The 11202-nt window shown below is 49.1% G+C and overlaps 3 protein-coding genes across 3 annotated transcripts; all 3 read left to right on the forward strand.

The window, feature by feature from the left end:
* Positions 1-2489: 2489 nt before the first annotated feature.
* On the forward strand, positions 2490-2897 carry BZA70DRAFT_264963 (uncharacterized protein; the record flags this gene model as incomplete). Its single annotated transcript, XM_064910936.1, has 1 exon — positions 2490-2897. One exon carries the CDS (start codon positions 2490-2492, stop codon positions 2895-2897), a length of 408 nt encoding a protein of 135 aa, XP_064770637.1.
* Positions 2898-6461: 3564 nt separating this feature from the next.
* BZA70DRAFT_19934 (uncharacterized protein) lies at positions 6462-7952 on the forward strand. The gene is made up of 2 exons (XM_064910107.1): positions 6462-6676; positions 7113-7952. The coding sequence occupies exons 1-2, from the start codon at positions 6595-6597 to the stop codon at positions 7754-7756; spliced, it is 726 nt and encodes a 241-aa protein (XP_064770638.1). The 5' UTR covers positions 6462-6594; the 3' UTR covers positions 7757-7952.
* Positions 7952-8543, forward strand: BZA70DRAFT_19958 (uncharacterized protein). Its single transcript, XM_064910111.1, has one exon. It carries the CDS (start codon positions 8148-8150, stop codon positions 8451-8453), a length of 306 nt encoding a protein of 101 aa, XP_064770639.1. The 5' UTR covers positions 7952-8147; the 3' UTR covers positions 8454-8543.
* Positions 8544-11202: the final 2659 nt, after the last annotated feature.

An 11202-nucleotide genomic window follows, 5' to 3' on the forward strand; every position in this document is an offset into this window, starting at 1 on the left:
TAATCCAGCTGCTCCGGCACAGCTCCCATCAGCAAACTTCGATTTAACAACCTTCTCTCACGTCTTATAGCCCCGTAGACCTATCCGGCACACTCTCTTCTCTACTTCTTGATCTCTTACACCGCAATCTCAACCCAAATACAGCAAACCGACCGGTCCGTTTAGATGTATTCGACTCTGCACACCTTCCCAATCGGGAAGGCATGGCTCCCAAGCAGGCAAATTCATAGCGGCGAGATCGACACGGATGTGAATCCCAAAGCACTGCGCTTTAGTAGGAATTACGCGTTGCATGCCTTGAGCAAATAGCACACGAAGACACGAATATAAGAAGATTAACAAGTACGCGAGTATGTACTTCGCCGTCGTTTAGGTTGTGAACGATGTGAACATCAGATTAGGGCATTTTTAAGATCGATTGATCTGTTTTGTCCGCTCTTGCCGACAAAAAGCCATACGTATTTCTAGATTTCTAGCCTTTTCTTGTCGCAGTACGTCGCAAATGTCTGCCCAATTCCTCATCGGAGAATAGATTTTTGGTCTTTTCTGAGCAATTGCCAGAGAACTCCGCGGCCAACTGGACGAATTCACTGAGATAAGCCTAGTTCAGTTTCGATAGGGCGCTAATCACGTGACTGATTTTATACTGTACCACGCCTGCAGTAGAGAGTCGACGGAAAAGATAGCTTCTGCTGCTATCGCTGCTAGCCTGAACCTGACATATTAGTGAACTCTGCACATGCAGCGCAGTATTTTTTCGCCACTGAATCTCATTTTATCGTCTTGGTAACTGAAGAAATTATGATAAAACACATAAATCACTGATTTGAGAAGAATAGTGAAACTTGCGTGTCGAGCTGTTGTGACCTTGAGTTTTCATGGAGCAAAGCTGATGTCAAGAATCACCGAGACGCAACTCCGGTCTCTGACTTTTCAAAAAAACAAAATAAAGCAGCACGTCAGCAGAAATAAGCCTTCACTCAGCTGCTGCTTGATTTAAACGACACGAGCCTGAAAAAACTCACCGCCTGACAATACAAATATTAGCTGCTGAAGGTTACGTTAGTCTTCCCGCTAGCTTGACTCTTTCACGCTGCGAGGACGTCGTAGACGTCGAAGATGCAGGAACGGGAGAGTTGAGCGGGAAGTCTTTTAGGCATGGGTTGGCGACGAGAGGGAGTATAGACTGGCTGTTTCCTCTTACCGAAGGTGCTGCATGCAAGCGATCCGTAACGATGAAGGAAGAGGAAGCAGCAGCAGCAGCAAGCAGCAGCGGCAGCAACAGATCCAACTAGATAAACAAAACCAGAAAACGAGAATTACTCACATCTTCCGCTATGAAAGCAAGAGATCGCCACTAGTTTCCGCATTTCCTTCTATTCTCCTTCTTTAGCCTTATGATTTTAGACATAAACACTAGACCAAGACAAAAAGCAAGACACAGTTAAAAGCAGCTATCAGTTGATGGCAGACTATGACGCCATAGAGTAGAAGCCGTTGTTACTATTACTCTCTGCCTCTTGTCGGCTGCGGCTGTTGTTTTTTTGAGTCGACAGTGGCTTTTTTCTCGCTTTAGCCAGCAAGTCTGAGTTCGGCTCGATCGACAGCCAAGCCGTTGCTGTTGACGCTTTACCACACGTATATAGGCTGTGCAACATGAGTGAGCGAATGACGTCGGCAGATGGCTGTGGTTTATTTTTATGTTGCTGCTGCGATGGTATTGTCTGCTCGGTTGGGTGCAGTAGGGTTGCTGCTACGATGAGGAACTGATTAGCTCGCGGAGTCGAACCGCAGAAGCCCTGGCCAAAAACAACCTCCTAACTATCCCAACAAACACACGCCGGAGCCTGCAGGAACCGCCAGTAAAACTGGTGTTAACTAACAAGTCTCCAGACGCACGAGCTAGGCAAGAACATAGCAGCGCGACAGGAGCGGAATAAAAGTTAATGGCACGAGGTGCCGTTGGCAGCAGTACGCGGCTGACTAAAGAAATGTAGAGAAACCGTTGGGAGACGAGCCTCTTCTCGCAGAGCAAAGTCGATTGCGAGAGCGAGCAGCAACGGACGCTGCAATCTAATCGGCAGCCCTGCAGCATCAGCGCACCCAAAAGAAGCTGCTCCAGGTTGCCGAAAATAACTGTGCTGGCAGCAGCAGAAGCGAGCTGGCGCAACAGACGAGGGAGCGAGCGAGCTGTTCTCTTCGAGGCGGTGGAGTACAAGGCTCGGTAGGTCGGTGCATTCGCCTTGCATGAGCTTTCTTTTTGGTATACGCGCAGTCGTCGGTACTCGTATTTTTCGGCTTCCTTTTCCATATCTTTCTTTCTCACACTATCTTCCCTCTCAGCCTCTGACTGTGTCCTCTGTTGCTCATTTTAATTGTATTTTAGAATCGTTGTGCGCCCGTAAGCGGCTAGTATCTTCTCGCAACAGTGGCGAGTAACGATAAAAACCGCCCGAACCGCCGACCGAGAACACCTTTAAAATTACGTCATGAAAGCAGCCAGCCAGCCTGTCAGCTATTGGCTGACATCCCCAAAGACAGCCGTTCCTCATGAAAAGGCCTTGACAGCCTTGTCTATTTTATCGCCGTCCAGCCGTGCAGACAAGCCAAAGTTAGCTCACTGGCTGGGGGAAGGGGAACTAAATGGGCTGGCCGCAGGCAAGGGGCTGTTTAATTTCACAGCATTTGCCGGTAAACTCGCTTATAGACGAGCGCGTCCAAACTTCATGCTCTACTTCCCTCTTCCTTCTTCCCCTGCCTTCTTTGTCCATCTCGGACCTGGTCTATTCTTTGCAGCCGACTTGACTCTTTGCAGCATGTCTCGTTCTTTCAGAAGCCCATCATTTAGCCCGCTACGTACAAAACCCGGCCTATTGCACGCGACTCGCGAGCACTGAATCGAGCACGACCGTGCCCGTTAGGGTTTAACGCGCTTTTGTTGTCTGTTTCCCTCTTCTCTCTCGCTGCGTTTTTATTTTATTTGTGGATTTTTTTTTTTTTCGACTTGACGGACTTACCGACTAGCCCCACGAGGCCACCCTGCGCTCCTCCATCTATTCTCGTCCAGCACCACCTGTCATCCCATAATGCCCCTGTGCTGTCAGCTAAGCTCAAACAGAAATAACAGAATTGCAACACAGGGCTGGCAAGGGTGCTAGCCAAGGGGGAAGGGAAGCACGAGTCTGGCTCTCGTCCCTGCGCGCAGATTGGTTAGTCTCCACCTCTTCATGGCCCCCAACCCTTCCGCTCTTGTGGTTTCGCTAACTCGGATTTCTCCTGGCCTGGGCTCGGCAACCTAGAGTTTGGGTGCCAACAGACCACATTAGGCTGTTTCTACACACTGCCCAAGCGGCTGCACGCGGACTAGGGAATAGCCCCTTCCTTGACTCTCCCTCAATTGTCGCCCGAGAAATTGCAGCGAGCCAGCGAGCTATACTCGATTGCGGTAGCAGATGACCGGCGTTCGGTCTAGCAACGCTGGTCCTACAGCTCTAGCAATCGACTAGTAAAAAAAATCAACACACAAAAATTATGGCCAAGACATTTATTCTCTGATTCAGGTAGGAAATTCAAAGTCTGTTGAGCAAGGCCTTCCCCCTTGCGAGCGAAGAGCACCCAGAATAGATAGTTTCGAGGGCAAGCGATATGTAACCCGCTCGCTCAGGAAAGACCGAAAAAGCATCTTAATCTCGTTTCACTCGTCAGCCTTACTCCTCCTTATGTAGTGAAGAGATTTTCGAGATCTGCTAAAAGAAGTAGGCAAGCAAATAAGTAACGCGTATTTGTACGCAATCTGCAGAGCGTACGAATATTAAAGAGATAACATTGCTGAGACAAACAAGGTTCCCAAACAGGCAGGCGAAGCCCAACCGAAGAGGAAATCCACTTCCTCGAGCGGCTTCCCATTCAGGCTAGTGAATTCCCTCTTGTGGATTTACTTGTCGCACTGCCTTTTTATTTTTTCTGTTTTCGCACGCAGAACAAGTTTTTGGACATGCACAACTGCATTGGTTGTTTACAAACAACCGCTTTGAGTAATCGTCCAGGTCAACCAGCACTGTGCAATTATCCTCTCGCCTTGAGTCCGCCAGTCCAGTGCGCCATTTTTTGGTTTGTAGTACTCTTTGTTGTTTGTGTCTTTCTCATATTCATCTCTCATATCCATCCGCGAGGTGGTCGCAAACGATTGTATGTGCCTGGCGGCCTTGTCGGCTATTCAGGCTACTTCCCCTCCGAGACACAGACCACCAAGATATGCCATGACTGCCTCGCCTCTTGTTTCCACTGACTTACTCTATAGGCTTTTTCACTCTTATGTCGACTGGAGGGGCGGCAGGAACTGAAATTGCTTTTCGGTGTCTGTTTTGGTGTTTCTTCTTTCTCTTGTTTTTCAGTCAGCTACATTTGCGCAAATGTCAAAGATCCCAAATTTGGAAAAGTCGCCGCATATTTCTCATGCTAGAATATGCAGCAGGCCACTGAAATTTGACTCAAACTCACTCACCACAAACAATCATCCACAGACAAAATATCGCATTTCTTGGACAACTAATCCATAGCTGCTGCGTTTTTGGTCCAGCTGGTTTGTTTACTTCATCTACACAAACCAAGCTTTTCTAGAACTCTATGCGCTCTTCAGAGAGGGATATTGCTTTTCAGCAAACAGCTGCAGCAGAAGCTCGCCATGGCATGCACGGCGCTCACAGAGATTTTCGTATTCCTGGGGAATATACTCTGTGGTTCGTCCTGTTTATATCGCTCGGTCCGTGTGGTCCCTGATAGTAGGACTGAAATAGCAGTCCCATAATCTTGGTGGAGTTGATCAGACCCTCGTGCTTCGGTACACTGAAGCGGGGTCTGAACATACTCCTCAAGCGATCAAGTGTCTATTCTGCATGTGAAATCAGTCTCTGTATATACTTCGTCCAGACTCGCTGCACGCTCTCTATTCGATATTACTCTATAAACAAGAATGCTGGATATGTCAAAGACACCGAATCAAAGGACTCTGGGAGACTCGAATTTTCTTTTCGTGTCCAAGACGTACAGACCAATAAATTTAAGGTAGGCCCTGCCCGGCTGATTTATATGAAAGGGTAGGCAAAAGGAGGTGCAATTGCTGTTAAGCATCTTACTATTAGCAATCTAGACGCTAGGTGCTTCAGAAATATGTGCTTATCTAAACTAGTTTGGCAACGTGTGACTATGGCGTTTGCTGATCGAAAGAGGGAGAGTTGGATCAATCGTCGGCTCACGTAGTCTGTTTAGTATCAGCTGTTGCCAGCTGCCGGAAGTAGGCAAATGAATTGCAAACGTACGGACAGGGAGAGGATAGGGATCAGTCAGTGTATGCCGTGGTCGTATAAAATCTCTGCAATTGACAGCGCAGACGGCTAATTGATTGCATGTTTATACTATATTTCAAGTGACGACAGGGAACCATTTCCGGAGATGGGCGGTGCCGAGAAGAGGAGGAGGGTCGACAGGGACTACAGCCTGTGAAGAGCAGGAAGAACAACAACAGAAAAATATACAGTGGACTCGAAGCAAAGTAAACAAATATCAATCGCAAGTTTGATCGGCAGGAGAGAGAGGAGCAGGCAGGCATATTATGTTATGTTGCACTGGAAAAATAAAAAAAGGGAAACCACGCTAAGCCTGATTCGAGACGAGCAGCAGCCGCACGCAAATCTGAGCGCAGTGGCCGCTGACAGAGCGCCTTGCTCGCAGGGCTGAGCGGAGGCAGGAGAGCAGCGCGAGAGAACGCAGCAGGATCCAAAAATAAACCAAACCGGCAGCCGAAAGAAAGCCCACGAAGAAGGGAATCCGACGGAGGATAAGACCAAGCGACGCCTTACACAGCGCTTAGATAATCTGAGTCGCAGCGCTGTATCGCCGGCGTCCGACTCAGCAGAGGCCAGAGCCATATATTTCCGACGCGACGCGGCGCTGCAGCGGTACCCGTTGCTACGGTACCGGTACGCAGCAGTTCCTGGGCTAGGGCTATCATGTGCAGGCACATGCCCGGCCGAAAGTGTCACCCACAGGGCTCTGGCTGACACAGGTGGCCGTATATGAACCCTAGCCCAGGATGCAGCAGCCACGCTCTGCCGCTGCCGCCCGCTCTACTTCTTTCCTACGCCGCCTTCTTTCTCTTTCCTGTTTACTCTCGCCCACGTTATCCACGAGCTCTTCTTCCTCCTCGTCCTCCTTCGGTTTCCTTCTGAATCGGTCGTTTATCACAAGGGTTTCCTCGCGTGCCGTGCCTCTTGCTCGATCTGCTCGCTCGCTATTCCCTGCACCGCGCCGCCTCTTCTTCAGTACATAACCTGCTCCTCTGGCCCTTCCCTTCAACCGTCTTCCTTTTTTTTCTCCCCCTCCCTCGCTCTCCTCCTCCCTTCCGCCCTTCATCCAGTCGCTCGTTTTGTCCTGCTTCGCCCTCTTCTATTCCTGGACAGCTTCACAATCTCACCTCTGCGAAATATCCTTGTTCGAACAGCCGAATCAGCCTTGTTCGACCTGCCGCCTCTCGCCATCCGCTCCTCACCAGCAGCCCCCTCAGCCTCTCGCAATCGCAATCACACACACATAGAAATGCGGTCAATAAGTCGTGCTTTCGCCCTTCTCCTCCTCTCATATCTCGTTGCCGTCGTCGCGGCCGTCTCAGACGCTCCATGTGTGTATTCCCCCTGCTCCTGCGCTTCTTGCGTTATCGCTCGTGTTCGTCTAGCTATTTTGGCTGTGCCGCGCCGCTCTCCCTGCGCACCAACAAATTTCTTCACTGTGATAGCCACCTCCCCCTTGCAGCACCTTCTACGATTTGAATATTCGCCGTCTTTTTTTATTGTTGGCTATATTTTATTGTTATTGTCTATCGCGGTGCTTTCGGCTTTTTTTGCGGCAGTTTTTTTTGGTGCGCGGGACGCGGCTCATCAGCTCGCTTGTGTGTTGTTACTCAGCGGCGTTGAAAAACAACATTCCGATCACACACTGCTTCGCGACTGTTGACCCTATCTCTGCAACCATCTGGCTAGACGAACATTAGCAGCGATATTTTATATCATACAATTTTTTTTAGAACGATTTACTGACTGAATTTTTTCTTGCTGCAGCGTGCTTCCAGCCATGCATAGATAACACAAAGATCATATCACCGTGCAGTCTAGACGACACCGAGTGCTACTGCCGAGACGAGTCATATCAGTCTGCTCTTTACGGCTGCTTATATTCACAGTGCACGTCGAAGGAGCTGCTGTTTGCTCAGAACATGGCGACCTCACAGTGCGTCAAGTTCAACGTCCAGCCAGGCGCCAACCCTCACATCGCAAAGAGATTTGACGTGCGCAACTACCGACGAGATGGATACTCTTCCGGCATGTCTCTATCATCCACCCGACTGTCGTCATCGCGTCTGTCATCGTCAAGATTCAGCTCGTATGGCTACAGTTCGAGCATGCCTTATGGATTCTCGTCGGCTGTTCCAGTCAGCTCTGCCGTGTTCCATGCTGAGGCGCCCGCACACTCAAAGCACATTGTCAAGCGGATGGAGGTTCTGGGCATGAACGACTGCGGTCAGTCGTGCTTCTACTCCAAGCTGCTAGTAGCCGGTTGCGATCCTACCGACCTGAGCTGTGTCTGCTCGGCGGCTTACTTCAACGCTGTTACCGACTGCCTGGTCGATAACTGCTATGATCAGATCCCACTGGCATTCAAGACCCGACTGGATCTGTGCGCCGTGAATCAACCGCTCTACTAAAACTTTTCCTTGTTGATTGTTTAGTGTGTTTTCGTTTCCTCGCGAGTGTTTTCGTTGTTCAACTATATTTTTCGTTGCGTCGTTGTGAGTGTGTGCGTATGTAATGTTATATCTCGGGTCTTTATTTACATCGGGCGACCTGAGTGGTCTCCCAAAAATGTGGACTTTATGTGCTTGTGAGATTCAGACTCTTGATGAGTTAACGTGAATTTACTTTTCAGTGTCTAAGTCCATGTCTTTTATTTATCAATCTCCTGCTTAATACTTTTTCTTTTTCTCTTTGCTCTCAGTTGTGTGTACGGGTTTCGGGTCCTTTGGTCTTCTTTATTTCACCCTTTACCTCTTTCCTTTGATTGCATGAAGGCGGCGATGATGAAAGAAATGAGGTTACATGAGAAGTGCTCGATGCTTGTATGATTCGGAAACGAATCAAGATAGGCATGGCGGGGACTTTTGCGCCTTCCTTGTTTTTCTTTCTTTTTTTCTTTCTTTCCTTATTTCATGTACTTTTGTTTCCTCTTCCTCCTCACCTCCTTTTTTTCCACATATGTATCTAATATGCTGCCACCTTCATTGCTCTTTTCTCTTTCCATTCCTTCTTCTCTTATTCGTTTCTCCCCCCTACCCCTTTTATCTTTTATGTCGACCTCCACCATATCCTTTTGTTTCTAGAGTTTTCTTTTACTGCTTTTATTGATCTTTGCTTTATTGTTTGTGTTTTGTGCCATCGGTGTTACTTCTTAATGTTATTCATTATTGATCAAATGACAGAGCGTAGAGCGTTAGAGTAGAGTAGAGGGGAACTTTGACAGGGAGTGAGTAGAGAAGAATGAAGGGAGGTGATAGGCGACGGTTTGTTTATGTTTTTGTTTTGCAGGAAAGTGCACGGCTGGTATGGAGTGTGCTGGACGTACATATGCAGCGTGCGTACACTAGTAGCGCAGGGCAGGTTATACACTAGCGATTTTAGTGCGTGGAAGCTATTCAATCGAGTACGAGCAAAGAGGAGAGAAGAAGCATGCGAGGAAGGGAAGAGGAATGTAGTGTCGCAGAGTAAAGCTAACCGGATTGTGGATGGTTTGCTATGGGCGCTCGAGATCCTGCGCGTCGAGCCATCTCTTGGCAAGCGAGCGCGTTTTCTCGGTGCACGCGCGCTATGTTGAGCAGATGAGGCGATTGAGGTTTTTTTTACTTGTTTGATGTAGAGATGGTAATCAGAGAAGAGATTAGTAGATAGAAAAGAAAAAGAGATATGTATTGGAGTCTAGAGAGACTCGACTTTGTGTTGTCTGGGTCGCCGGCCGTTAGTGACAGTGATTGACTTGCTCGCCTGACGCGACGTCTACAGCTTAGCTTTTTCATTCAGCCCTCTATATTGCTTCGCCATACTTTTTCTCCAGAGTAAACATACGACTGCCCGATGTAATCCCGCACAGACATTGCAAATATGAAGTCGCCGGAGGGAGTGCGAATAACCCTCGCTCTGTGCGCGTTTCTGGGACTCCACGTGTCGCGCCGCTCTGCGCGCGTTCTACAAGGCGCGTCATGTCGTCACCAGCTTCGTCACCACCGCCCCTGTCGCGATGATCCTCTTTTTGTTCCTGGATATGGGATCACTTTTCTGCGCTGAGGGTTAGTCATTGTGACGCGTGATTTTTCAAGGCGGGGAGGAGAGCGTGGGAGAGGGAGGGGGTGCTACGCTGGTTCTGTAAACCGACGTGTCACTCAAACGTCATGGCATCTCGCTTACTCCACGCATCAGACTCAACACTGAACAGCACGCAGTCCCAGAACGAGCTGTGGTCTACAAAATCCAGCGTTCGGAGGCCTCGGATTGGACTCTGTGCGATTATATCCCGAGCCCGATATGCGTTCTGTCGTGGTCGCGGTGGGCGCTCTACATCTGCACAGTTACCGGATCCCCCGGTCGATGGGCTGCGTACACACTCAAGACAGCCGTAAAGTAAAAGCGCTCGAAGCGAGACTGTCATCGATAACAGATCGCGCTTAACGCGCTTTGCGGAAAATCTAGATAAAAAAGGGAAACTTTTGAGCGGTTCTGGTGCGGTTGAAGTAATTGATACTGGCGGTAGAGGTAGCGGCGGTGGAGCCGCGTGGATGCCTCGTGGCCGACAATTGTAGGCAAAGACGCGCGGCGGTGGGCGACGTGAGTTGGGGAGAGGATTTAAGTTGGCAATTGTAGTTTGTGAGTCGCAATTGAGCGAGAGAGTTGGATGCGCTTGCGAAAAGGAGGGAGAATGAGAAGAAAGAAGGGTTGGAGGTGGTGAAGTGGAGTGGGGATGGTGAGGCCAGCAGCTGCAGATCTCGGAGATTGATAACTATGCAGCGGTCCGCACACATCGAATATATATAGCAAATGCTCAGCCTCTGCCTCTTATTAAACAACACAACAATCACATAATGAATATTCAATGCTTCTGTTTATAAAAAGAAACCAGATCGACAAAACATCCGGGCCGCACATTGGAGCAGGTAGTGGTACAGTTCCTAGTTTAACTGCCGCATTCGGCCGGGACGACCCAGGTCTCTGTCTCTTGTCTCGCGCTTTACTTTCTTTTCTCGTTATTCGCGCCTTCTTGTTCTCTTCTGCTTATGCAAACCAGAGCAGCTCGCTGACTGTCCTGACCGGGCTCCTGGACACAGGTTATGGGCACCGACTCAGAACGGCTAGACCGGAAATGCAAGCTCCCAAGATCTGACTTTTATCTTTTCTTTTTCTTTCTGGTATCCAGGGCTCTGGTTAAGGAAGGCAGATCTCTGTCCTCTTTCGTCTCGCTCGCTCTCTCTGCGCAGAGCCAGAGTCCGCGCTGCAACGGCGTCGGAAATGTCTATTTTACTCTTCGTGTCTGCGCGCTCTCCCTATGTACGTCTCGTGAAGTCGACGCGGTAGACGTCCTACTCACCTCTTTGCTGTCAATCTATTTCTCTGCTATCTCTCCAGGGACTCTCAATTTATTCTGAAATTGCATACGCTCGATGGACTCTGCGGGAGCGCAGTGGGCCCAACCCCATCTATCTCAAAATGCCATAACTATAGGCAAGAACAAGAAGACGAGTCTGACGCGCGCGTACGAATAAAAAGGACCGCAAATTCACTTTAAATCAAGAAACAGGGTCCTCGAAGCGAGCACTAAAAGCCTTCGGCAGGCGTTTCTATTTTCCTTCGCAGAAACAGAGCAATGAACTAGACTTTGCTGTATTAAAACAACGTGTATGCCTCCTGGTCGATTCGGGCATTCTCTCTTCGACATCTCCAAGCAACTCACAAAGGACTCACAGCTACGTGACTCAATTGTGATCTCGAATTGCACCGAAGACATTACTCTGTTAGCAATTTCCCCCACCCGCCCCACCTCCCGCCGGGTAAACGAACTCGGCAACCACCGACCAGCAGCAAAATGCGTAAATTATTTTTGAAGTCCGCT

The sequence above is a fragment of the Myxozyma melibiosi genome, assembly GCF_037950935.1.
Source record: "Myxozyma melibiosi strain Phaff 52-87 chromosome Unknown BZA70scaffold_1, whole genome shotgun sequence".
In the NCBI taxonomy this organism is placed as follows: domain Eukaryota; kingdom Fungi; phylum Ascomycota; class Lipomycetes; order Lipomycetales; family Lipomycetaceae; genus Myxozyma; species Myxozyma melibiosi.

Coding starts and splice junctions, on each gene's coding strand:
- BZA70DRAFT_19934 (XM_064910107.1), top strand. CDS start 6,595: ATGCGGTCAATAAGTCGTGCTTTCGCCCTTCTCCTCCTCTCATATCTC. Junction 6,677..7,112: donor GGCCGTCTCAGACGCTCCAT/GTGTGTATTCCC, acceptor TTCTTGCTGCAG/CGTGCTTCCAGCCATGCATA.
- BZA70DRAFT_19958 (XM_064910111.1), top strand. CDS start 8,148: ATGAGAAGTGCTCGATGCTTGTATGATTCGGAAACGAATCAAGATAGG.